Here is a 23,782-nt window from a genome sequence, read left to right as displayed (position 1 = left end):
GGAAAATATGCCTAACACATCACTAGTGCAGCGCTTCAATAATGCAGCACAGGCGGAACAGTTATGACACTCAAAACCCCTTTTACGATAACGGTGGAGAATATTTGTTTTTGACTCCATCCCATTGGACAATGCTATCTAAAAAAGTATCCTCCGCTCAGCAGAGATCTGATCCAAATTTCAAGGTTAGGCAAACCGGCATGCATGGCGATAACGGAAACATTTGGTCCGGCTGCAGAAGGAGATGCAGACACCGTAGATGCGTGACAACGACGATACCTCCATTTATCCTTCTTTCCCACATCTAGGTTGAAATTACGGAAAACTCAAGAAAGAATGTTTTATTGTATAGACACAAATATATTGAACACGAAATAAATTAACGAACACTAGACTTTGACGTCTCCTTCTGCCTCATGGTGGGCAGAGACGTACTTATCCTCTCTGATGGGTATAAAACATACCAAAGCATTCAGTCCCATGCAAATAGCACCAATGATGTAGAAACTGCGACCATAGTCAGAGGTACCCTTATCAGTGACATTGTATCTGAACACTAAGGAGAAGACAATACCACCAAGGTTTCCAAAGGCTCCAGTAGTTCCTGCCACAATACCTGGGTGTTTCTTGTTGATGAAGTACACGGTTGAGAAATTTGCACCATTGCCCATTTCCATAAAAACACTCATCGCAGCAAGAGCACCGATGGTTCCGTGGACACTCAAACTGGTAACAAGACCTATCCATAGCAAGAATACTCCTTGCATGAACCCACAAAAAATCATCCAGAATTTTTTCACCTTGGTAGTCTTGAAGGTTCTGTAGAGAAGATCTGAGATAACACCACCCAGAGGTCTCGTAATTATGTTCAAAAGACCCATCATGGAACCCCAATCACCGGCTAATGACTGCGACCATTTTGGAGATTTTTGGGAATAAAGGCCTGAAAGAATGGCCTCGATTGCCAACTCTCCACCAAAAGTACACAGGTAACACAATGCAGTAAGCATAGTTCTGTAGCTGAAAGAAGTTTTAAGAGCTCCAAGAAGAGTTGGGTCTTCGATGATTTCATCAGCCATGATTAGCTCATCAACAGCAACGTTTTCGGCAGAAGCACTATCGCCAGGGGTCACTTGAGAGACAATCCTCTTGCTGGTCTTCTGGTCAGACCTCACGGAAACAACGGTCACCAGAGTATTATCAATACCTATTCCGAGAATATCCTTCCGCTTACTCCATTTCCCCTCCGGGCAATCCTGTCCAAAAAGAATCACAAGAGCAGCAACAAACACGAGAATAACAAACGGACCCACGGTGAACGCCAGTCCCCATGATCTATGCAGGGAGTAACCGTCTCCCAGTAGACTCGATACTAAGGCAGGCATCATAAAAAATGCAACACCACCACCAGCGTTACCCCAACCACCCGCAAGGGCATTGGCGGTTCCTACAATCGTTTTGTCAAAAAACACTGTAGTCCACATTTGGCAGGGCACAAAGGAACCACCCAGAAATCCAATGAAAAATCTGATAGCATGTAGACCAGACACATTGGTCACCAAAGGACAGAACGCAGTAGGAATTGCACCAACAATCAAAGTTCCAGCCATTACCCATCTTGGACCGAACTTGTCGCACAAAGGACCAAGTACGAATCTGGCAATGAGAGTTGCACTGAGACCGCAGATGTTATCATTGGCGATATCAACTGCAGTCAAGTTCAGATCTTTTTTCAAAGAACCGTGTAGCAGAGGTGGAAACGCAAACCATGATAAGAAACAGACAAAAAAACCAAGCCAGGAAAGATGGAAGCACCTGCCGTAGACGTTGATTGGGTTGAAGATAGGAATCGTCAATGCTTTGAGATCCTTGGGGTTAAGCTCCGGGCTTCTGTATAGAGATGAAAACTTCATTGCACGATAGCCAAAATTTTGGCTCTGATATCTATCTCCCGAAGTCGACTGAACAAGATGTTTATATATATCGACACGACAAAACCAAACTCAAGATAGTAATCTTCCTGCGCATGTTTGTGATAAGCGAGGAAGGATTGAACGGACGGATTGAAGGCGGAGAATGCTCGCAAAACTTCAAAACCGGTATCCAGATAATAAAGTAATAGCAAAGCAATTCTAGCCCTATGCCAAGGCGAATCTGAATCAGCCTGGACTCTGCCCGGACTCGCACCACAATCGGAAAGCTTTTGGGCCCAATCTGCGTGACTCGAGGAGGCGTTATGAGCGCGCGCCAAATGCCTTATCGGAGAGTGAGAGTGGTAATCTCCGCCTCCGTCCAATTTTGATTTCCGGAAATCATCTGCTAATTTTGAGCGGGTGGCGGACAATTAGATAGGGTGGAGTTTAAATTTTCAAATACTACAATAATACGGATATGCAGAAGAGTGGTTTGTCCGCGGGCATACAAAGACCTGCTACCAGTAGGGACTGGCCGGTCAACCATGATCTCATAGCAATCCTAGGCCATCATGGCATGACCCAATACACTTGTGACCTCAACTCGTAACATATGGCACCGTACGGGGGTTTTTTCCACTTCTTAACTTCTCTACCACCGGCTCTCTCACCCCACATCGAGCCCTCCCTTGAATTTCTCCAAATCTTGAGTAGTGTTCTACCCATTCAATGTTTTTGGCAGCACACGACATGCCGCGAGCTTCCAAGCATATGCCCGAGACTGACGTCTACCTACACAACACACTGACGCAGAACACTTCGTTCATTGCAGCCATTGCAATAGGTTTACCTTTGAATCATGGATTTGCTGAGTCTGGTTGAAGGAGGCTCTTTAGAGGCCGAAAACGGCAAAGCCGCTACTCCACCTGTACCGGTACCGGCGAATGGAGTGTACTATCTTCCAGTCCCCCAGACAGCCGTGCAAAAAGATTTAGTCGAAGTGCTGTTCAAGCTTCACAGGCACCACCTAGTCAAAATGCTGAAAGCAAATTCAGATTTGAAACATGAAGAAATGGGGAGTTATGCCACTCAGGTATTGACCTCGAAAAATATGTTGGAGCTGCTGATCATAAACATGAAACTGATCAACACCCATGTTACGCTCCTGGTGAAGCATTTTATGCCGAGGAAATTGTTATTGATGGAATCACACCAGCAAATAGCGATAGGAAGTGGCAAGTTTGTTGCTTTGGACCGGTTTTTGAGCGAGCTGGAGCCCGTGAAAAAGACCGTTCTCATTTGTGCTCGTGGCGTGAAAGAGTTGGATCTCGTAGAAGGCTTGATGATTGGGCGAAAATTGAACTACAAAAGATTCACGGGTACATCTTTGTATGACCAGGAATCGACCAGCAAGCAGGTGATCCAGAAAAAGTACCGCTCCATAGTACACAAGAAGGCCAAGCTACAGGTTGGAGGGTCCAACGGTAAAGAAGAGAGCGAGGACTTGAAGAAATCTAAGAGGAAGAAGATAACAGAAGACGACTATGTTCCCAGGAAATCCAAGAATCACCCAGATGTGTCGCTTTTGGAACAAGATTTCAGCTGTGAGATATTTCTGGTTCTCTCTGATCAGGTATCCCAGATGACTGGGTCTGTGGACCTGATTATTTCGTTGGATCCGTTTCTTTCTGTGGACTCGGCTTCGATTCATGTGCTCAGAACCTCCAACTCTAGACCAAGCGAATTCAAAGATAAGGCAGTACTTGCGCCGGTTGTAAAGTTCGTCACGCTTAACTCTGTGGAACACGTGATGCTGAACGTTCCTGGCTTTGAGTCTGGAGACCTTCTTCCGCTTGTAGGAGAAGAAGAGCTCGAGCAGTTGGTCCAGATAGTTGGCTGTAACAGGGGTAATGTGGAAACCTATGATGAATCGAAACCCTCTGAGCATTTTGATGGACTCGGGAACTGGCTAGAGGATCCGTTGACCAATAAGTGGTCTGGTCTTTTGGAACTTCCCAAGCCTGAAGCTCAGTTCCCTGAAGACAAAGAATCTCTGGAAGCTACATTGACCCGAGATTTTTCAGAAGGAGTTTACGAGTTTGACCACAAGGAAGTCCTTCCCGAAAGCAACGGCGACGGAAACGGTACAAAGAAGCTCAAGACCGAACATACCAGCCTTCCCGACTTTACCTACGAGGAATATCTCAAGCAGCTGACCACGCTGGTACTTGAAAGATTTGAGAAAGTGGGCCATTTGCTGGAAAAGGGGAAAAAGCTCTCGCAAGCCATAAAGAACAGAGAAACACAGGAGCAGGCGGCGATGGAGGATAATAACGAAAGGATAGGACTGTATTATAAAGAGTTGAAAGAGTCCGAGGTGAAGGCATCGGCTCTGGAGAGAAGGGCTGAAAGGCTCGATGGTGATCACATCAAAATATCGAAAATCGAGCAAGCCTTGGTTCAAAGACTTGAGACTTTGAAATCACAAGTACAAAGTCTGGAGTCAGATTCTCAACCGACTCTTTTCGAAGAACAAGAAGCGGAAATTGAGAAGCTGAAGCTTCAAGTTGAGACCATCACATCTCATATAGAGACAACCTCGGCAGAGTTGGAGTCTTTCAGGACAAAGTACCAAGAGAAGAGCTCCGAGGCTGCAGGGTTATCTCAAAAGGTGACTTCTCTGGAATCAAAGCGTGATAGTCTACTAAAGGAGTCGAACGGACTGAGTACCAGCCTAAGACAGCTCTTGCTTGACGATGCTAAACTATCTTACAATGAAGAGTGCGAGCTCCTGAGGCGCAAGAACGAGTTCCTGACGGCCTATGCGCACAAGATCGGAGAGATGGTAAAGGAGAAGAACAGTACAGTCCTGAGCAGGGGTATAAGGGTAAGCAGGTCCTCCACGCCTTATGCTGGATAGTTCTGGCATCTCATGACAAATTCAAGTGTACAAACTAGATAATTAACGCAATCGAACGAACAACCCCAACCCTCATACTTATTGTAAGGTGCATGAAATCTTTGGACCGAGTTTCCGTGCGGTTACATATTGGTTGGTGCACTTGATGGAAACTCCGGATAATTCCAGGCGCTTTTGTTACATGCGTGTTCCCCCATGTTCCTCCATGTTCAATTGCTTTTCAAAACAAACAGCTTTGTGCTTAGGTTTGTGTGATTAGAGAGCATTGGACTGACTTTGCTGTGCCTGTGTATAGTCAGTTAAGCCTACCCCTTGTTGAATTCCAGCGAACGAATCCGTCGTCTTGGGTGGCCTGGAAAGCTTACAAACACACTTGAGTTTCCAGACGCTGTCGGGACAAGCCATTTGAAAGATTTCACTAACGATCTCCAGCTCATATTATAATAATCACCAATGGGCGTATATTCTGCGAAGTTAGAGTTCATTCCAGCTGCTCCTCAATGGACCTTTCCCGCCACTGTTGAGCAGGCCCAGAGTTTAGGCGAAGAGTTCATTTTGTTCCTTAAGAATTATGCGCTTGTCTATTGGACAAAAACGTCTTGGTTCCAGTTCTCCAAGGATTTGCTGTTTGCGTACGTTTTCACAAAGATTCTGCGATTGGTATTGCAGTATCTGAAAGGTTACGGGCTTTTGGCTGGTATTCGGGCCGTTTACGGCTATGCTCTGAGATCTGTTTTCAACTTTGTGCTTTCGTTGCCCCCAATCAAACGCAAGGTTGATGCCGAGATTTCTCAGACTAGAGCAAAGATTGAAAGTGCGCTTCTGGTTTCCGATGCTGGAATCCCTGACTTCACAGAGCTCCCGGCCAAGGGTCTTCCTACCGATAAGGTGTACGAGCTTCTTGACAAGTTGAACGACATCAAACACAGCGATTGGAAACACGGGAGGATCTCTGGAGCTGTTTACCATGGTGGTGATGAACTCATTGAGCTGCAATCCAAGGCTTATCATCAGTTTTCAGTGGCTAACCAATTGCATCCGGATGTGTTTCCTGCCGTCAGAAAAATGGACTCCGAGGTTGTTTCCATGACTCTTCACATGTTCAATGCCCCAGAGACCGGATGCGGTACCTCTACTTCAGGTGGAACTGAGTCGTTACTGCTGGCTTGTCTATCTGCAAGAGAGTACGGTAAGAAATATAAGGGTATCACATCTCCAGAAATGGTTGCTCCCGAGTCAATCCACGCGGGTGTCTTCAAAGCAGCCTCCTACTTTGGAATAAGACTTCATCTTGCGCCTCTTGATCCAGTCACATTCAAAGTTGACCTCAAGGCAGTCAAGAGACTGGTTAATACCAACACTGTATTGATCCTTGGGTCTGCTCCCAACTTTCCTCATGGAGTCATCGACGATATCGAGGGCCTGAGCAAAATTTCCACCCGCTGGGGTATTCCACTGCACGTAGACTGCTGTCTTGGTTCCTTCATAGTTGCAAATCTCACCAAAGCTGGGTTCAAGGATGTTCCTCTGTTTGACTTCAGGGTTCCTGGTGTCACTTCGATCAGTTGCGATACCCATAAATATGGATTTGCTCCTAAAGGCTCTTCTGTGATCATGTATCGGAACAACAAGCTTAGAGAGTGTCAATATTACATTTCTACTGAGTGGATGGGTGGTCTGTATGGTTCCCCAACACTTGCTGGTTCCAGACCTGGAGCCCTCATGGCCGGATGCTGGGCCACAATGGTTAATATTGGCCAGGAGGGTTATGTCAACTATTGTCGCGAGATTGTGACTGCTGCGCGTCGTTTGAAGGATGCCATTACTAATGAAATCGCCGAATTGGATGTTATTGGCGACCCAATTGGCTCGGTCGTGGCTTTCAAGAGTAACCTGGTCAACGTTCACCAACTGGGTGACAAAATGGGGGCTAAAGGCTGGCATCTGAGCGCATTGCAGAAGCCACCGGCTCTTCATCTTGCTGCTACAAATCTGTCCATTCCCATTGTCGAGGAACTGATTTCTGATCTCAAAGCGTCCGTCGAGGAGTTGAAGGAATCGGGTTCTGAAAAGGACAAAGGTGATACTGCAGCTCTGTATGGAGTGGCCGGAAACGTTCAAACTGGAAATGTGGCCGATAGAATCATCTCTGCGTTCATCGACACGTTATACAAAGTTTGATCATATACAAAATTACACAAATAACACATGCAACATAGATATATCTCATAACAATATGCAAGAATGTCAAATCTGATCAATCTCTTATCGGAGTCCCAAAAGGGAAATCGCACCCGCGTTAGGTCGTGTGTGAGATTATGTCAAAGATACGGCCGCCTCCTGTCAATGGAACGGCTCCCACGCTGTTTGGTTTGTTGAACCCTACTTCGATTGGAAACAGGTCTGACATCCTTTTAGTGCGATGATCACCGAAATAATCGAATGGGGTTGTCCTGAGTACTCCAGATGCTCGCTGGTGCTCGGTTACGTCTCATCTCTGGCATGGCTCGTGGCACAGGTCCCACAACAGATCACAAACTATAAGACAAAGTCTGTGGATGGTGTTTCGGTTGGTTTGTTGGTTTTGTGGTTTATGGGTGATCTCTTGAGTTTCATTGGATGCATATTGACTCATCAGCTGCCATTCCAGTACTATCTGGCGCTGTACTTCATTTACAACGATCTTGTGCTCTGTGGTCAATGGTACTACTATACGTACCGGTACAAAGCCCATCATCGTGTCAGAATAGAGAAGTTACAGGGTCTTCCTATTGATTCCGAGGAATCATCTTGCAACGAGACAAGTTCACTTATAGAACGGAATCCGGGGTCAGACATACAAAGCACGGGCCAGTCTCGGCTCTCCAAAGCCAGAAGTCCGAATATGGCAAAAATAATGGCAGCATCGGCGTCTTTGATCAGCAATGCGCATGCTCTTCCAATTCCCAAGAATGCATCTTTTCCTGTATCGAGTTACGCTGAGTACGACACGGTTGGGAGATTCTTTGCTTGGTCATGTACTTGTGTTTATCTTGCTTCTCGGATTCCACAGCTCTACAAGAACTGGCAGAGGAAGTCTGTGAGTGGCATATCGCCTCTTCTGTTTGCTGCTGCATTAGTGGGCAATCTTTGCTATACTGGGTCTATTCTCTCGTCCTGTGATTTCATGTTTGCTGATGATGGCAGGGCCTTTGTTATGAAAGAACTCCCCTACATTCTCGGCAGCAGCGGCACCATTATTTTTGATTTGTTTTACTTTTACCAAAGATGGATGTATGGTGAGCATGAAGGGCAAATATTCAGCGACGATGCAGTAGAGAGCATTGTTGGTCAATCAAGTTGATATGATACAGCCCCAGCAGGTCGCTTTGGGTAAATTTGCGCAAGTTCCTCTATAATTATGGCATGATCATTAGACAGGGATTTTGTTTGGTTTTTTATGGTTGGAACAAAGAAGAATTGGCTCGAGCTGTTTCTTAGCATAGTGATATTGTGATGAGGGTCACCTGAGTATGAAAGGTTGAGATCGGGCGTCGTGCGGCGTTTGGTAAGGCTGCATTTCCTAGGGGATTGTAATATTCTCTTCAACCTATCGAACCTTTGCTTTTATTCGATTTCCAAGCACTTTCCATTGACTCTGTCCACTCAAAATGAATCAAATAATTAGCTGAAAGTTTTATGCATGGTTGTACTTCTAATGATTGGGGGACATACAGCACCTTAGACGCATCAATGCAGTAACAGAAATCAGCTTCCATTGGTATTATCATGGACATTTTGAGTTCCGAACTTCTGCATTTCGATGCTAATACCAGGTATGTAGATTTTTTCCATGTGGTTTTGGTGGCATACAGTTTGTTCCTGCTCTTTCCCACTTCCTCTGTTCTCAGTCTTTTGCATCTTTCGTCCTCAGCATGCAGGCATTCAACATATGTGCACATTGAAACGATAAATTTCATCCAGTTCCATTCATTAATTATTCTATTATGTTTTTGGACTTGTATAAAATATTTGAGCTTTTGCAAATATTTCCAGTCATTGTTCTTTGGATTGGCTATATTTTTGTAAAATATCTAATTTCTATGAATACTTACAAATCTTAAATTTTTTTTTCAAGTTCAGTTATTTTTTCTCTACGATGACAACTTTGGGAGTCAAATATCTATTTGAACTGTCTTAAGTTTACTCCTTACCGAGAGCCAAAGGACTTGAGATGTTCACGGGAGTGAACTTCTTTGGCAGGTTCACCCTTGTGAACCTACTCTTCAGCTTCTGGGTAACAAGATCCATATCCAAGTGACGAGTAATGGAAATTCTCCTGATACAGGAGATATAATGCTTCTCATCCAACTGAACATCCAACGGATCCTGTGTATGACAACCAGGAGACAACGACAGTCTGATCGAATGCTTCTTTTCACCTGTTCCATCTTCGCTCTCGTACAGCTCGAATACGATCTGAGAAAGATAGTCCAACTCGGGTAGGGCGTTCCGCGCAATCTTCATGGGGATCTGGGATTCATATATGACACTCAGAAGGGTGTAAATATGGCTCTCCTTTGTGAAGTAGACAACACACGCAGCCGTGTCTGTTTCTTTGATTCTGGCAATATCCGACAGAATCGTTTTCGCCAACGGGAGAGACGTAAGAAGACCAATATCCAGCTTTTCGTTATCTTCAATTCCGTACTCTTGAGGACAAATGAAATCAAACAGAACCTTCGAAAGGCGGTACAACTCACGCAGAAGCGCAAATCTAGGGTCGTCGAATGGCGAACTGGAGGAGCTTCTGGGAGTCTTGCAACCACTATCCAAGACCCACCCAATAGAACCAACAGTCTTGGAACTGCGGTTGTCATCTAGGTTTGCACCATCTGTTACCTTGAAGTTGTTCATAGCCAAAACATTGATCGGATACTCACTGACCAAGGAGGAAGTCTTCTTGATGTCGTCTATATCCTCCTCCTCGGGAAGAAAAATCTTCTGCAAGAACTTCCTGTTGTGCAGAGCATCATATTTCATAGTGTCATACAGCTCGCTAATCTTGGAAGGGTGAACTTTTTCCACAGAAACAAACTCCTGGAAAAGCTTGTCCCAACGTTCTTTGAACAAAAATGGGTCCTCTCCGCAACACCATCTTCTCTGGAAGTTGTCCACGTCCTTCGTGGCAAAATTCCTCTCCATGATTCTGTGATGATAATTCATCAATTCAACAACTCTCTTGATAACCACAAATGGTTCTGGCATCTTCGGAGGCCACGCAAACTGTGGTGGAGCGTCCTTACCCTGTCTCAAAAGAGGCTTCAACTTCTTCTTGACTTTGTCCATCAAGTCTTTTGCAGCGTTGGAATCGTCCAAAAGATCCTTCCTGATTTGCAAGAAGTTTTCAGGGAGGTCGTCCTGTTGTAAGAAAGAGCAGGAGAACAACTGAGCTGATGCAACCACACGTCTTTCAGATGAAGTGAAAACATTCACATTCTTCAAAGCATCTTTGTTCAAAAGCTGTAAATCTTGTCTGAGCTGCTCACCGACATCTGAGGCCTGGTATCTGGCGGAATGCGTTGGTTCTCCACCCCATTTCAGAATCAGCTGCACTTTCTCAATACCGTTATCTTTGGCAAGCGTTGGCTTCAGTTGGATCTTGGTACCTGGGAAAGTCATCTTTTTCTCCAATGCCAGAGCCAGTTGCTGAAGCTTTGCGGGATCCTCAGCCTTTTGTTCTTGTGCCAACTTGACCGTTTGCAATACCACTCGAAGATGGTCCTGTTCGCGAATGATGACCTCCTCCTTGTGACCTTTGAGCAACATGATAAAAAGAGGAGACTTGAATGAGTACTTGAACTTTTGCTTCGGAGTTCTATCAGCATGTCTCACAACAGAAACAATACCTTTGAAAACCCACTTCTGCTTCTTTTCCTCGATAACAGCCTTTGGCATGAAGATATCCTTCTTGCGCTTTTCTGAGATAAAAATGTCCCTCAGTATACTAGCACAAGCATCATAGTAGGCGACGTTGTCCTTGACAAAAGAGAATCCATTTACGTCAATAACATAACTCTTGCCATTGGCCCGGAGCAGGTCAAACCCACAGATTGTTTGGCCAAACGCCTTACAGACTCTTTGAGCAGTAAGACGCTCCTCGTCTGAAAGCTTGGTAACATAGCGAACCTCTTTTCCATGCGTGTTTCTTCTAACTATACCATCGACAACCGGTGACTTTCTGGTCTCCGCGTGACAGAAGTTGGGACCCACGGTGTAAGCTTTGACATCTTCAAAGTTGTCAGTATCCACAAACTTCTCATAAATAAATGAGCCCTTCGTTCTGATCATACTCAAGGTAGGATCAAACTCAGAAGACTTGTTGCCGATCTTTCTGAACAACCGTCTACCACCCCCACCATTGCTCTTTGCATAGTAGATATACACATTGTGGTCCTCTCCATCAACAGGCTTTTCCACAAACGGTTTCTTCAGAACTTGTCCATCCACCATCAAAGTGTCTTCATCTACCATCTTCCAGTCGGGCTCGTCAACCTCATTAACATCAACTCCGATCTCCTCTAACTTGGCCCTCAAACCATCGTCCACCAATGGGCCACCATCACGCGAAATGACCAATCTTTCAGGGGTGGGCACATTTGCAGACTGCAAAATCTGCAAACAAAGACGTCTGTCCCACAGGGTTTTTTGCATAATCAGGTTGTTTATAGTGATTGGCTTTCTAAGAGCAACATATGATATGGCCTTATCCAGAGGGAATCCGGTGGAGAAAAAACTAATCAAGAAATCACACGTTGGCCAATTCTCAATGGATTCATCCAGAATGACTTTATCACCAAATATCACAGTTTCAAATTCACCACTGGCATTCAGCCTATTCAGGATATGGCGACACGGTTTACTCAAAACCTTGTTATCCATAGCACAAACCCCAATTGTTCCCACCTTGGGTAATTTTGGTCCTGAGTACTCTGAAACGGAAACCGAACGAGATTTCATTGAGGTTGGAACACCTGTTCCAATGCTCAGGTTGCTGATGTTGGAGATAGTTGGTTCAAGCTTGGAGGGAGAGGCTGAACGGTCGATTGGCGAACCAATGGGGAAGTCGGTAGAAGACGTCTTTGGTTCATAGCCTTCCAAAATTGGCGCGATTGCAGCCATGGCTCTTTTTCCGAGTTCATCGTCTTTCAAGGCCTGGGGTTCATCTCTAGTGTTCTCTTGATCACTGTCTAAGGAGGAAGCCACAGATGGCGACCGGACCACACCAGATGGGGCCGCCGGTTGGTCCAATGCTAAGTCTGCCGATCCTAAGCTGGTAGAGATTGACATTGTCCAGTATGTGCTGTCGAGCAACGATCTTGGAAAGAAGATAGGAGGGAGCACTTGTAATATCCTCACATGCGCACGTTCTCGCAATCCAAACCATTTAGTGTAACAACCAAAGCTGCACTCCAAGTAGTGCACCTGGACAAAAAAAGATTCAGAAATATATTTTTCTAAAGGCCCTAAGTGAAAAGTTTCAAAAGAACCGCAGTTCACTTAGATTATTTCTTGGTTGCTGAAGGATAACAAAATGGTTTCCGCTGATGTGGAGAACAAAAAGAGAAGAACCGAGATATCAAACGGAGTGGTGAAAGCCGCTGCAGCTCCGGTTGGGTCCAGAATTTTCTCGCCTTTTAGAGTATGTATATGACATCTATGTCCAACAAGACACAGTTGTATATATCTTTTACTTTTAGCTTTGTTTTACTAACGGCTCTCAAATAGGTGATAGGAAATGTCACAAATGCGGTACCACTTGCCATTGGAACCCTGGGACAGACGTTCTACATAGTGACCTGTGTGGGCCGTTCTTTCCAGATCTTTGATGCCAATACTCTTCAGCTTTTGTTTGTCTCCAACAAACAGACGCCTTCCCCTATCACATGCTTGGAAGCTCGTTTTCACCACGTTTATTGTGCACACGGGAACAAAATCGGAATCTTCAAGAGAGGTTTGCTCGAGCACGAATTGGAGTGCCCAGTATCAGAGGCAGGTGACATCCTATTCATGAATGCTTTTGGTGACTTTTTGGTTGCTGCAACAAAAACTGAATTGTTTGTATTTAGAAAGCGTCTGGATGACAAGTATCCGACAGAATTGTACCAAACGTTGACAATCAATCCTCTGGACGGTGAGGTCGTTGGAATCGTCCATCCTCCAACATATCTGAATAAGATTGTGGTTGCAACATCTCACGGATTTCTATTGCTTAACATCAGAACAGGCAAGTTTTTGCTCAAAGTCACTGATTTCAAGGAGTCGATTACCTGCGTTCAATCTGCACCTGCTCTGGACATCATCTCTTTGGGAACAGCTAATGGCATTGTGTTTCTATACAATCTCAAAAAGGGAAAGATACACAGAAAGATCCAAATTGGCATTGACACAAGGATCAACGACATAACTTTCAGAACCGATGGAATCTCACATCTAGCACTTTCATTGTCTAGCGGTGACATATTTTTCTATGACCTGGAGAGAAAGAGCCGCATCCACCTTTTGAGAGGTGCCCATAAAGAGGTGAAGGGAGGAGTAGCATCTACTCGTTTCCTGAACGGTCTTCCTATTTTAGTCACGAACGGTGGTGATAACAGCTTGAAAGAGTATGTTTTTGATGCCCCAATGTCTACATCAGATTCTTCAATAGTCTCACCTCCTCGTCATTTGAGATCAAGAGGTGGTCATTCTGCCCCTCCAACCTCCATCCAGTTTGCAGACTCGAAATCTCACTACATACTGTCTGCATCTTCAGATCGCACCTTTTGGGCTTTCTCGTTGAGAAAGGATGCTCAATCACAACAGTTGTCTCAAAAAGAGTCCAAGAACTCAAAGGCACCTGCTGGGGGTCAGAAGTTCCCAGAGATCACGAGTATTGCCCAGGAGTCTGCCCGGGAGAGGGAATGGGAGAACGTGATGACAACCCACAAAAACGAGACTTTCGCGAGAACTTGGAATTCCAGAAACAAGAGAGTGGGAAGATGGAACCTGAACACCATCGATGGTGGTCTTGCTACCTCTGTAAGCATCACTCAGTGTGGTAACTTCGGTCTGGTTGGTTCGTCTACTGGAGGCATTGGAGTGTACAATCTTCAAAGTGGAATTCTGCGTAAAAATTACAAGCTTCACACAAAGACGGTTACCGGCCTGGCCGTTGACGGAATGAACAGGAAGATGGTCTCGTGTGGTCTTGACGGAGTGATTGGATTCTATGACTTTTCCAAATCAAAGTTCTTGGGAAAACTCAAGTTGGATGCACCAATTACTCACATGATTTATCACAAATCGTCCGACTTGATTGCTGTTGCTCTAGATAACCTGTCCATCGTTGTCATTGATGTGGTCACCCGCAAGGTTGTCCGTGCGTTCTACGGACACACCAACAGAATCACGGCTTTGGACTTTTCTCCAAACGGAAGATGGATCGTGAGCGCTTCTTTAGATGCTACCATCATGACCTGGGACTTGCCAACCGGATCCTGTATCGATGGTATTCGTGTCGCAAGAGTAGTGACGGACCTAAAGTTCTCCCCTACAGGTGATATGCTCGCTACCACCCATGTCTCTGAAACAGGTATCAGCATTTGGACCAACAAGGCTCAATTCAAGACGATCTCCACTCGTCAAATCGACGAGTCTGCGTTCACTGGAGTTGCACTGCCCAATGTGTCTGGAGATGCCGGTGTGACCATGCTGGAAGGAGCATTTGATGCCGACGAAGCTGAAACGGATGCTGATATTCACGTGCTCAAAGATCAAATTGCAGACAATCTGGTCACTCTGTCGCTTGGCCCAAGGTCAATGCTGAGTACCCTGATAAACCTCCAACAGATCAAAGCCAGAAACAAGCCCAAGGAGGCCCCCAAAAAACCCAAAGATGCTCCTTTCTTTCTGCAGGCTGGTATCAATGGCTCTTCATCTTCACCAACTCTCGACGATGGCTCAGAAATTGCAAGCGGTTCAGTTTTGCTCAATGCAGACAGAAAAGCCTCCTACGAGTCTGCTTTCACTAAACGTCTGAGAGAAGCTGCCGAGAATGAAAGCTATGACAAGTTCCTGGACTATCTAGTGTCCTGTTCTCCAGCCATTGTGGATGCGGAAATCACTTCTCTCAACAGCTTTGCTCCATTCACTGAGATTGCTTGGTTCGTGTCAGCTCTGACTGAGGGTCTGCGTTCTAACAAAAACTATGAGTTAATTGAAGCATACATGACCCTTTTGATCAATGCTCACGGAGATTTGATATTTCACCTCAAGAAGCAAGACGTTGAGTCGGATGACCAACATCTCAATGATTCAGACGTCGAACCAGACTCCACCGGTGACTCTGAACTGCTGACTGCTATCAAGAAATGGGAGGAAGCCAATCTTGCCAAGAACAGAAACCTTGAGGGCCTAGTCAAATACTGTTCAGGTGTTCTCAATTTCTTGAATGAAATTTAGTCCATTTCTAATATACATTGACCCATGACTCAATCTATAATCCGTAACTTATTCCACTCAAGCCTGAGCCGTATTTTTCACTCGACATCCGTAGTGAACCACTCCACCCATATCAGGAGCTACCGAGAGAACGCTATGGCCTAGTTTCTTTCCACAAAGAGGGCAAATACTCGATTCTCGTATAATCACGTTCCGCGAACGTAAAAGCTTTTCAGACTGCTGATTCTTGATCACATCGACTTTGAGAAGAGCCTGCACCATTCTGGATTTCTCCACCTGAGTCTCGGTTTCCCTTAGTTGCGTAAGTAGGAAGAAATCGATGTCTGCAACGGAAGTATCATCAGGTAAGTGGCTTAAAACACGTGTCAAGGAAAGCATAGATCCATGACTCGAAAGCATCTCCAGAGCTTTCTTCATGTTCCGCGTTCTATTTGAAGGAGGATCCAAATACTTAAAGAGCAAAGATTCAAGCCATTTCGTACCCAATGATTTGTCCTCATCATAGAGCTCGGCGCAATAGGCCAAAGCACTATCGTAGTCCTCGATTTTGAATACGAGAAGCTCCAACACATCGTCGTGCATTTCTAGCAACCTCAAAGGATACATCTTGAGTTTAAGCAGCTTGTTCTCGTTAGTCTTGACTCTTTCAGATGTTGACTCTAACATTTTCAGTGCCTGTTTGGGGTCGTAGGATTTGCTAGTTGATAAAAATATGGCACACAATGCATAAATGCGGTCGAACGTTTCATGGTTTGAGGAGTCTTCCATGGCTTCAAGATAGCACTTGAGGAGCGCGAGATGAAATTTCCTGGTCTTATCGCCATGAACGAAAATGATGTGTCTGAGATACGACATCAGAAGGTCAGAATCGCTCTTTTGATCCAATTGAAGAGAACTCAAAAAGTTGACCACTGAGGTTCTGTTCAGCGATTCTGATTCCAATGAATCGCCCATAAAAATTTCACTGCCATAGTTAACATTGAGCGAAATGGGCCAACCGGAGAACTTGAATATGAGATCAATATTATCATTATTCAATCTTTTGAGGTAATTTAGGGTCGACTCTGGCCCCGAAAAAGGCGAATCATCATCTTTGGTCCCTAGCGAGTGTAAAAGCTCTAATGCTTTTTCGTGATATGAATGGCCATAATAGAAATCAACCAGCTCTCCCCACAGCTTCAATCGAGTAAGATGCCTCTCAACAGTACTTATTGTGCAATGATTGTGGACCCTCAACAGAGGACCAATCATCCGAGGATTGATAAACAGATAACACAGAAACAGGGTGGTATCGGTCAGCTCCAACATCTTGTCCAGAGGTAAGTTATCATTACCATCATGTGCATGAAGGTTGTATATTGTAGGAGATATGATGACTCCTCTTAATTCAAAGGTCTCAAAACGAGGATCAAGAAGCCTCGAAATCTTCCTGCGAGAGTCTGCTAGAAAAGGCAGCAATGACGACACCAAGGCATTAAGCTTTCGGTTTCGCTTCAGAGAAGCGTCATTTTTTTGTGAATAGTCACCTTCAGCGGCCTGAGGGATTGATGTTGGAAATAGAGGATCTCCAAGCTTCTCAGGCCCCTTTTCCAGCATGGTTCGAACTTCAGAAGGCAGTAAATTAATCACTAAATCCGGAGGTGCCATATAGTCCACAAACAACTGGATCGCAGCATCTGTGTCTCCCTTCTCAAACAGAAGTTTGGCCCTTTCAACCTGATAGCTGCGAATCTTGAGAAACTTCAGTTGCCTAGGATCTGTGTCTTTGTTGATCAGGGTAAATTCCTTTGAAGGAAGTTTTATTGCCAAGGCCAAAGCATCATCCAAGTGCCCCAAGCATTCTAACTCACGCAATTGGTCCATATATGGCACATTGGATAAAACAAGTATCTTTCTCCCCAGAGAAACAAGCAGATGATGCGTATCTTGAGTTTCACTTATGGTAACGGAGGAAACTGTTCCCCACAAACTTAAGCTTTCGGAGAGCTCGCCTGTATCCATATTGCGGACTTCAAGTATTTGATCTGAAAAAACCAAAAGATACGGGAACCAGTAGTAAATTGTACCAGATGGTTGAGTCCAATTGAAAGGTTTTGATTCCGTTAGAAGGTGATGCTGTAAAATAGTCTTCCTGGTATCGTTATTGGACTTTTCAGGCCACTTTTCTTCCTCTATTATCTTTATTCCAAGATTTTTTCTTTTGGCTAATAACTCGCCCTCGGCTATTCTCAGAAGCTGCGGTTGATCGTCCTGAGAGCTGGACTTGAAATATGATTTTAAAGAACTCGAATTGGTTTTCGCCTCGAACAGATGCGGCACCGGTAGGGACGATTGAACGGGAGAACTGCTTAACTGAATATATGTTAATCCAGTAGATGAGGCAGCAATAAGCTTTGAGGGATCCAGAAATATCAGCGATGATATCCGGTCAGTCGTGGTGTACTCTGTCTTCTCCACAAAACTGGAGTCTTTCCACTTGTAAACCACTAAGGTTTTCTTCTTGACCACAGACAAATAAGCCATATCATATTCCTCGGGACTCAATTCGGACTCTGAGGAGTCGGTTTCCTCAACAAAAGGTACTGTGGCTAAAGACATGTCGTCCCTGTAATGAGCATGCCTACCTGACTCTAGCCCATGATCGTCATTGGCCCTCTTCGAAAACACAGCAAAAGTGGTAGAGTTAGAAATGATATTCTCAACTTTCAGATTATCAGCTCTGACCAAAATCACACTGCCATTCGTGTAAGCCACCAACAATCCCGTAGTTGGCAGCATCTCCAGCTCCGTCACAGCTCTGTCTGAGATCTTGGTTGACCTGAGCAATTTGAAGCTATCCTCGAGATTAGGTAGTGAAGACTCTCGTATCTGAGATTTGGAATTTGTAGGGCTGATTGAATTGGACTTCTTGGATTCAGAGGTGTTTGAGAACGGTACAGGTAGACCACCAACGGAATACACCTGTATGGTACCATCAGACAAGCCCAAGAACACCACACCGTCCCACGACACAGACGCTGTGATATCATTGGAATCCACCTGGAATATCCCAATTGGATCCACCGTGTGCGGCATTGGTATTGAAATTGAGCCAGAGTTCAGTAGCGGAGAGAATAATAAAACTATCACAAGAGCGGTGTAATACACGAGAGAGTGCGGAGGACGTGGAAGGCCCTAATAATTATAGGCAGATACGACTAGCTCATCGTTTCTAGTTGTAAACCCATTTAAGAGTGTATATACACACGTATATATCTACATATATATACAATTCCTTCAGTGGCTACACTTGTGAAATGCCGGAATCAGACCTCAACAGACAACTACAACAGAGTAAACAGCAAAAGAGCAGGAACAACCGGGTGGCAGACCAGTATGCGCGATATCTAGAGAGGGCCATCACTGCCATCTCCACATCTTCCACAGACACACAGCTGGTCACGAAAATCACACAGATACATACCGATAGAGACAAGATAGACCATCAAAGGCAATTGCTTCTTAAGCTGGAAACAAAAACTTGCGCGAGATATCAAGAGCTAGAGAAGAGTGTGGATCGATCAAAGAGACATCTGGTGAGGCGCTCCATTGTGGAGATGGACAAAACAACGGGTAAGCCCCAGAATATTCTACAGCAAAGAACCGAGTTGTTGGACCAGAAAATACGAACTCTTGAGAATTGCATCAAACTTGTCGAGGAAGAAACGCCGATAGTGCCAGAAGGAAATGGGGCCAAGACAAATGGGGTTGCCTTCAGATAGGCATAGACTCGATATCATCATTATTATTATTACGAGTATTTGTCAAACAATCATGATCCAAGAACAAATATAACAAACCAAACCGTCACCAAAAATGTATGGATAGCTGAAAAGACGTCACGAGTGATCGAGGAGCACGCCCATCACTGAACCCCCTGACCAGCATTCTCCCAAACTTTATTCCAATGCCATCCAGCCTCAATCACCTTAAGCAGATCTTTAAGACACATGGGGGTCTTCAGCCGCTTATTGTCAATCACCAGACTCTTATACACGATGGAATAGTCTTTGGGCATCACCACGTGTTTAAGCTCCTTCTCTTGCATTCTCTTCTGGAGCTTCAACTTTCCGTTAATCGTAGCGTTTTCAGCAACTGGGATGAGCCACTGCTTGTTCTGCAGCTCCCATAGTCGATCTCCAGATGTAAAGGGCGTATCTGGGTGTTGGCTCCGTAATCTCTCCGCCTCTCTTTGGATATTGATATTAAGCAAATCATCATTTGTGAGGTTCTCGGTACCAACCATACCCTCATGTGAGCCATAAACCATTTTGTCTTCTGGAATGGCAGCAAAGGGCCTACTTGGTTCGTACAGCGAGGAGTTCACACTGGTGGAGTCGGTCCTGTTGAAGAGCTCACCCGTTATTTCGTCGGAATCCAGAACCTGGTCAGCAATAAATCGTAGCTTCGTGAAGAAGAGAGTAAGGTTGATGGATATTTTCACAAGAAATCGTTTGAACTTTTTGAGTATCCCGGCACTCGTCTCCTTGTCCCCTGACGGTTTGCTAAGCGCCGTTGGTACCCGGGATGCGTTTCCCTTATTATTCAACTGTGCTGGCGGTATAGCACTACTTGGCTCTTCTCTTTGCAACAGGCTCTTTTTGCTAGTCAGACTGCTGCCTTTGGTGATGCCGTGGGGGCTCGAGGAGTTGGTAGCAGTGCTTTCCGATAATGCTGCAGCCATCGGAAAATTCGCTCCAGAAGCGCAAAATCGTGTTTTCTTGGTTACACCGGACTTTGCTGGAAGCCTTGTTCCGACAAAGAGCTGTGTGGTTGGTCCAAACACCAGAAACACGAGAAACACCAAAGAAACAAGGAAAGCATTCTTACGACGCTAGCTTGATTTTACTCACATCAGTATCTCGTTGTGGTAGTGTGCGCCTCATCTATTTGGGCATCGCGGCTACCCTGCGGGGCAACTGGAGCCGAGGTCCGAGGCTTGTATAAAGTTTTTCGCGCAGATAAATCTACAGATCTTAAAAGACGCGATGATTGGCGTTTATTCTTGCGTACATTTTGAAGGGGGCGATTATATATTCTTGCTCAGCCTCTTCTCGGACTCCCAAACAGGTGCTCTAGATTCCCCGTTGGCGATGCTGGTCCAGATCTCCAATCTCTCGGCTAGCCTCTGTTTCTTGAAGGGAGTGCTAGCCTCGCCGAACCGACACCATGCGACCTTGTAAAGCGCAATTGAGGCACCATTGTGTCTCCCAGGCCATGTACGCGAGTTGTAGTTGTTTCTGAAGCTGCCCCGATAATCCTCTATCTCGGGAAGGATTAGAAGGGTGATAACCAGATCGTTCGCATCGTCTTTGGGACATAGTATTTGAACATTGTTTTTGTTGGAAGTGTTTGTCGGTGTAATGTCATTTTCAGGTGATACAGAAGAAGCCTCGGAGTTTGTAGCTGAAGGTTCAGTTTCTTCCGTCTCAAATGGCGAATGGGTGTTCAACACTCCACTATGGTGCAATATTGCCACGATATCAGAGTCATCCGTGTAGACATCTGTTCCCCACAGCTTCCTCCTCATCACGTTCTCGTTATCCACTAAGGCCGAGAAGGGTATTCTTACATCTATGAGGCAGTTGATGTAGTTCCTCAGACATGCAGGCAACACCTCCACGATCTTGGGAGCCTGATTCGGCGTTGCCGTATGGCTCTGCCTCTTCACTAATTCATCTAGTAAGATCTCGTCATCCTTGTCTATCGTGAGGTGTCTGTGAAGGGAATTGATTGTGGGATACACCTGGTAAAGAACCGAGCCTATGTGTCTTCTGTAAAACTTGGATGCGTACTCGGTCACATCTGAGCTGGAAACGGTGGCAATCTTATGCTTCTGTGGTACGTGCTGCTCTGGTTCTGAGGCTGATACTGAATCTGGTGCTTGCTGAGACACTGGCACTGGATCGGGTTCAGCAGCAAATGCTGAAACAGTTGGGGGACGCTCTTGCCAACGTTCATGCTGGTGTCGGGTCTCTGGAGCCTCAGAGGCAATATTTGTGTGCATTCCATTGTTAGGTTGTGTTTCGGCCTTGGTGCCGTGGTGGTGATGATGATGGTGATGATGGTGGTGGTGTACGTGGGGATGTGAGGTTGGCTCGACCGGTGGTATCGTCTGTTTGATCTCTTCTTGAATAACAGGCTCATGCTGTTGCTGCACATGCTCAGCTGAAGCATTGTTTGCGACCTTCCCTTCCGCCGCCTCAATTTCGTTGATATTTTGTCTGCGGTGATCAACACCTGTATCGATAGGAGCAGGCAATCCAGAACTGGGTTTTGACTCAATTCTGCCCAAAGGATCTCCATCCAAACCAGCAGAACCCCCGTTTCTACCGGGAATCAGACCCACCGCACTGGAATGAATTCCGGGTAGCTTCGTGTCGTTGTGGATAGAGCTAGTCTCCTGATGCAGCTTGGGCAAAGCATGGTGTTGGATACCAGAACCCAATTGGAAAGCCCCTGGCTTCGTGTCTTTGATATCAGTATCTGGCTCAGTATTCAGCCGAGGAAAATCGCCTCCAACTTGAGAAAGAAACGAGATTGGGGGGAGTCTGACGGGATTGTTGGGCTGTGATGGAGCAGGTGCAGCGTTGGCCCCGTTCGAGGAATTGATGGACGGAAGTTGGGTACCGGCTCGCACAGAGTTACCCTGGTCACCCAAATTGGAGCTCATAGAGAGATTAAAAGCAAAATAGCAGTCAATTACGGCTGGATGTGCCGAATGTGGTGGTGATAAACAGGAGAAAGGCACGCCAAATTGGGGCAATTCTCAAATTTGGTTCCTTCTCTTCCTGCGGCCTGAATTGGGAAACTTTGATGGGGCACGCAAGTTGGGGAATTTGATATTAACACGACAAAATGGGATTGGCTTCCCAGAAAGAGCCGCAACATGTCAATCTTGTCGTATCTGGAAGATCACAACCAGCCTCGCTATTTGTGCCCCACATTTTTAATTGCATCAATGCTCCAGGCTCAATTTACTTCGCTTCTCAATGCCAATAACTTCATTCCGTTACCGGAGACGGATGTTCTCAGCTCTGAGATAGACGGATCATTTACTGCACCGAAACAAGAGACCCTCTTCGCTCTTATCCACCAACTGTACAGTTTAATCACAGCAGAGTCCCAAAGTACAACCTCGGACGAGCTTAAGAAGATCCATCGGAAAAAGAACTTATCGTTCTTGAAGATCGCGTCCTACTGTCGAGCCATATTGCTGTCGCCCACGCTTGACGATAACTACGAGCTAACCCACATCTTGAAGATCTGGGAAATTAGGATTTTATGCCTGTTGTTCCTAACGGATCCGTCATTTTCAAAAAACCCGGTTACACACACCATAATACCGAATGCTAAGTTTCTACGGACAGAAGTGAACATTCTCATGAAGGAGCTGATAAGGATAGAGGAATCGCGACTGCGGCGCGAGAACTCGCCAATCGACAAAAGACCAGTAGAAATGCGATTTCCAGAGGAGTTGGACCCATTTTTCAAGGAGATTCTGAGGAGGATCAAGTACGGACCGAGTTTGGTTCTGATCAACTACTCGTACATGGATCTGTTTGAGCTGAGGGGGTTTCTGGCCGAGAGCACCGACGAGATGGAAACCAACGATTACTTGAAGAGAATTGAGATTTTGGCTTATGCAACAACAGCTACTATGATAGCGAGGCGGGAGAATCTCTCTGTTTTCAACTTGCTCATAGCCACAGCTGAGGACGCTGAACGATGCACTGTCAGGAACGAGTTATACATCTCGCGATTATCGCTTTTGGGATGTCTGATCGGGTTGATATATCTCTTTAAAGAGTACTCCAGCTCTACTAAGCCAGTGGTATCTGCGATAAGCGGAGAAGAAGACCATGGGTTTGAGGATTCGTGCGATGAGTCTCCTTACTTTGCTTCTGTAAAGAATTTATTCAGCAAGGTTCAACTGGAGGGTCCATTTGTTCAATTGGCAAAGATAATGGGATCTGTGCCACCAGTTTTTGATGACGAGTCATTCCAGACAGTGCATTTAGAATCTGGCGAGTTACGGTCGTTGGTGGAGTTGCAGCGTCTAATCAAGAACCTCAAGATTACAGGTAGAATTTTGTGTTCTTTGTGTGCTGAATTCGAGTTAACTTTACGGTTTGGGGAGTCTTCCGAGATTCTAGAGAACTCAAACGACGAGCTGAGTTCAGCCCTACAAATTCTGAATAAGGTCTGGTGGAATGGAAATGTGAGTAAGGTCTATGGCTTCGAATAAGGGAGGAGTCGTGGTTTGTGCGGGAAATTATTAGAAGTCTATACCATGCTGAACTTTAAGAATAATCCTGCAGTGACTTACGACAACAAGTACTTGTTTAGGTCCAGATAGATACAATCAATCAAGCATGTCAGTATACCCAAATGCAGCTACCTGATATCTACATAGGTAATGCACCAT

General features: G+C 45.3%; 11 protein-coding genes across 11 annotated transcripts; 6 read left to right on the top strand and 5 right to left on the bottom strand.

Moving 5' to 3' along the window:
• Positions 1 to 389: 389 nt before the first annotated feature.
• Positions 390 to 1,913, bottom strand: KUCA_T00000680001 (uncharacterized protein; the record flags this gene model as incomplete). Its single annotated transcript, XM_022605243.1, has 1 exon — positions 390 to 1,913. One exon carries the CDS (start codon positions 1,911 to 1,913, stop codon positions 390 to 392), a length of 1,524 nt encoding a protein of 507 aa, XP_022456730.1.
• Positions 1,914 to 2,772: 859 nt separating this feature from the next.
• Positions 2,773 to 4,833, top strand: KUCA_T00000679001 (uncharacterized protein; the record flags this gene model as incomplete). The annotated part of the gene is made up of 1 exon (XM_022605242.1): positions 2,773 to 4,833. One exon carries the CDS (start codon positions 2,773 to 2,775, stop codon positions 4,831 to 4,833), a length of 2,061 nt encoding a protein of 686 aa, XP_022456729.1.
• Positions 4,834 to 5,286: 453 nt separating this feature from the next.
• On the top strand, positions 5,287 to 7,014 carry KUCA_T00000678001 (uncharacterized protein; the record flags this gene model as incomplete). Its single annotated transcript, XM_022605239.1, has 1 exon — positions 5,287 to 7,014. The coding sequence occupies one exon, from the start codon at positions 5,287 to 5,289 to the stop codon at positions 7,012 to 7,014; it is 1,728 nt and encodes a 575-aa protein (XP_022456728.1).
• A 241-nt stretch (positions 7,015 to 7,255) lies between these two features.
• KUCA_T00000677001 (uncharacterized protein) lies at positions 7,256 to 8,176 on the top strand (the record flags this gene model as incomplete). The annotated part of the gene is made up of 1 exon (XM_022605238.1): positions 7,256 to 8,176. The coding sequence occupies one exon, from the start codon at positions 7,256 to 7,258 to the stop codon at positions 8,174 to 8,176; it is 921 nt and encodes a 306-aa protein (XP_022456727.1).
• An 839-nt stretch (positions 8,177 to 9,015) lies between these two features.
• KUCA_T00000676001 (uncharacterized protein) lies at positions 9,016 to 12,162 on the bottom strand (the record flags this gene model as incomplete). Its single annotated transcript, XM_022605237.1, has 1 exon — positions 9,016 to 12,162. One exon carries the CDS (start codon positions 12,160 to 12,162, stop codon positions 9,016 to 9,018), a length of 3,147 nt encoding a protein of 1,048 aa, XP_022456726.1.
• A 244-nt stretch (positions 12,163 to 12,406) lies between these two features.
• On the top strand, positions 12,407 to 15,315 carry KUCA_T00000675001 (uncharacterized protein; the record flags this gene model as incomplete). The annotated part of the gene is made up of 2 exons (XM_022605236.1): positions 12,407 to 12,514; positions 12,601 to 15,315. 2 exons carry the CDS (start codon positions 12,407 to 12,409, stop codon positions 15,313 to 15,315), a joined length of 2,823 nt encoding a protein of 940 aa, XP_022456725.1.
• Positions 15,316 to 15,372: 57 nt separating this feature from the next.
• KUCA_T00000674001 (uncharacterized protein) lies at positions 15,373 to 18,390 on the bottom strand (the record flags this gene model as incomplete). Its single annotated transcript, XM_022605235.1, has 1 exon — positions 15,373 to 18,390. The coding sequence occupies one exon, from the start codon at positions 18,388 to 18,390 to the stop codon at positions 15,373 to 15,375; it is 3,018 nt and encodes a 1,005-aa protein (XP_022456724.1).
• A 221-nt stretch (positions 18,391 to 18,611) lies between these two features.
• On the top strand, positions 18,612 to 19,076 carry KUCA_T00000673001 (uncharacterized protein; the record flags this gene model as incomplete). The annotated part of the gene is made up of 1 exon (XM_022605234.1): positions 18,612 to 19,076. One exon carries the CDS (start codon positions 18,612 to 18,614, stop codon positions 19,074 to 19,076), a length of 465 nt encoding a protein of 154 aa, XP_022456723.1.
• A 143-nt stretch (positions 19,077 to 19,219) lies between these two features.
• KUCA_T00000672001 (uncharacterized protein) lies at positions 19,220 to 20,038 on the bottom strand (the record flags this gene model as incomplete). The annotated part of the gene is made up of 1 exon (XM_022605233.1): positions 19,220 to 20,038. One exon carries the CDS (start codon positions 20,036 to 20,038, stop codon positions 19,220 to 19,222), a length of 819 nt encoding a protein of 272 aa, XP_022456722.1.
• A 345-nt stretch (positions 20,039 to 20,383) lies between these two features.
• On the bottom strand, positions 20,384 to 22,027 carry KUCA_T00000671001 (uncharacterized protein; the record flags this gene model as incomplete). The annotated part of the gene is made up of 1 exon (XM_022605232.1): positions 20,384 to 22,027. One exon carries the CDS (start codon positions 22,025 to 22,027, stop codon positions 20,384 to 20,386), a length of 1,644 nt encoding a protein of 547 aa, XP_022456721.1.
• Positions 22,028 to 22,315: 288 nt separating this feature from the next.
• KUCA_T00000670001 (uncharacterized protein) lies at positions 22,316 to 23,602 on the top strand (the record flags this gene model as incomplete). The annotated part of the gene is made up of 1 exon (XM_022605231.1): positions 22,316 to 23,602. One exon carries the CDS (start codon positions 22,316 to 22,318, stop codon positions 23,600 to 23,602), a length of 1,287 nt encoding a protein of 428 aa, XP_022456720.1.
• Between the last annotated feature and the right edge of the window lie 180 nt (positions 23,603 to 23,782).

The sequence above is a fragment of the Kuraishia capsulata genome, genomic scaffold (genome assembly GCF_000576695.1).
Source record: "Kuraishia capsulata CBS 1993 genomic scaffold, Kuraishia_capsulata_scaffold_1, whole genome shotgun sequence".
In the NCBI taxonomy this organism is placed as follows: domain Eukaryota; kingdom Fungi; phylum Ascomycota; class Pichiomycetes; order Pichiales; family Pichiaceae; genus Kuraishia; species Kuraishia capsulata.
Note: the sequence above shows the minus strand (reverse complement) of the source record. Positions and strands in the feature narration are given on the sequence as shown.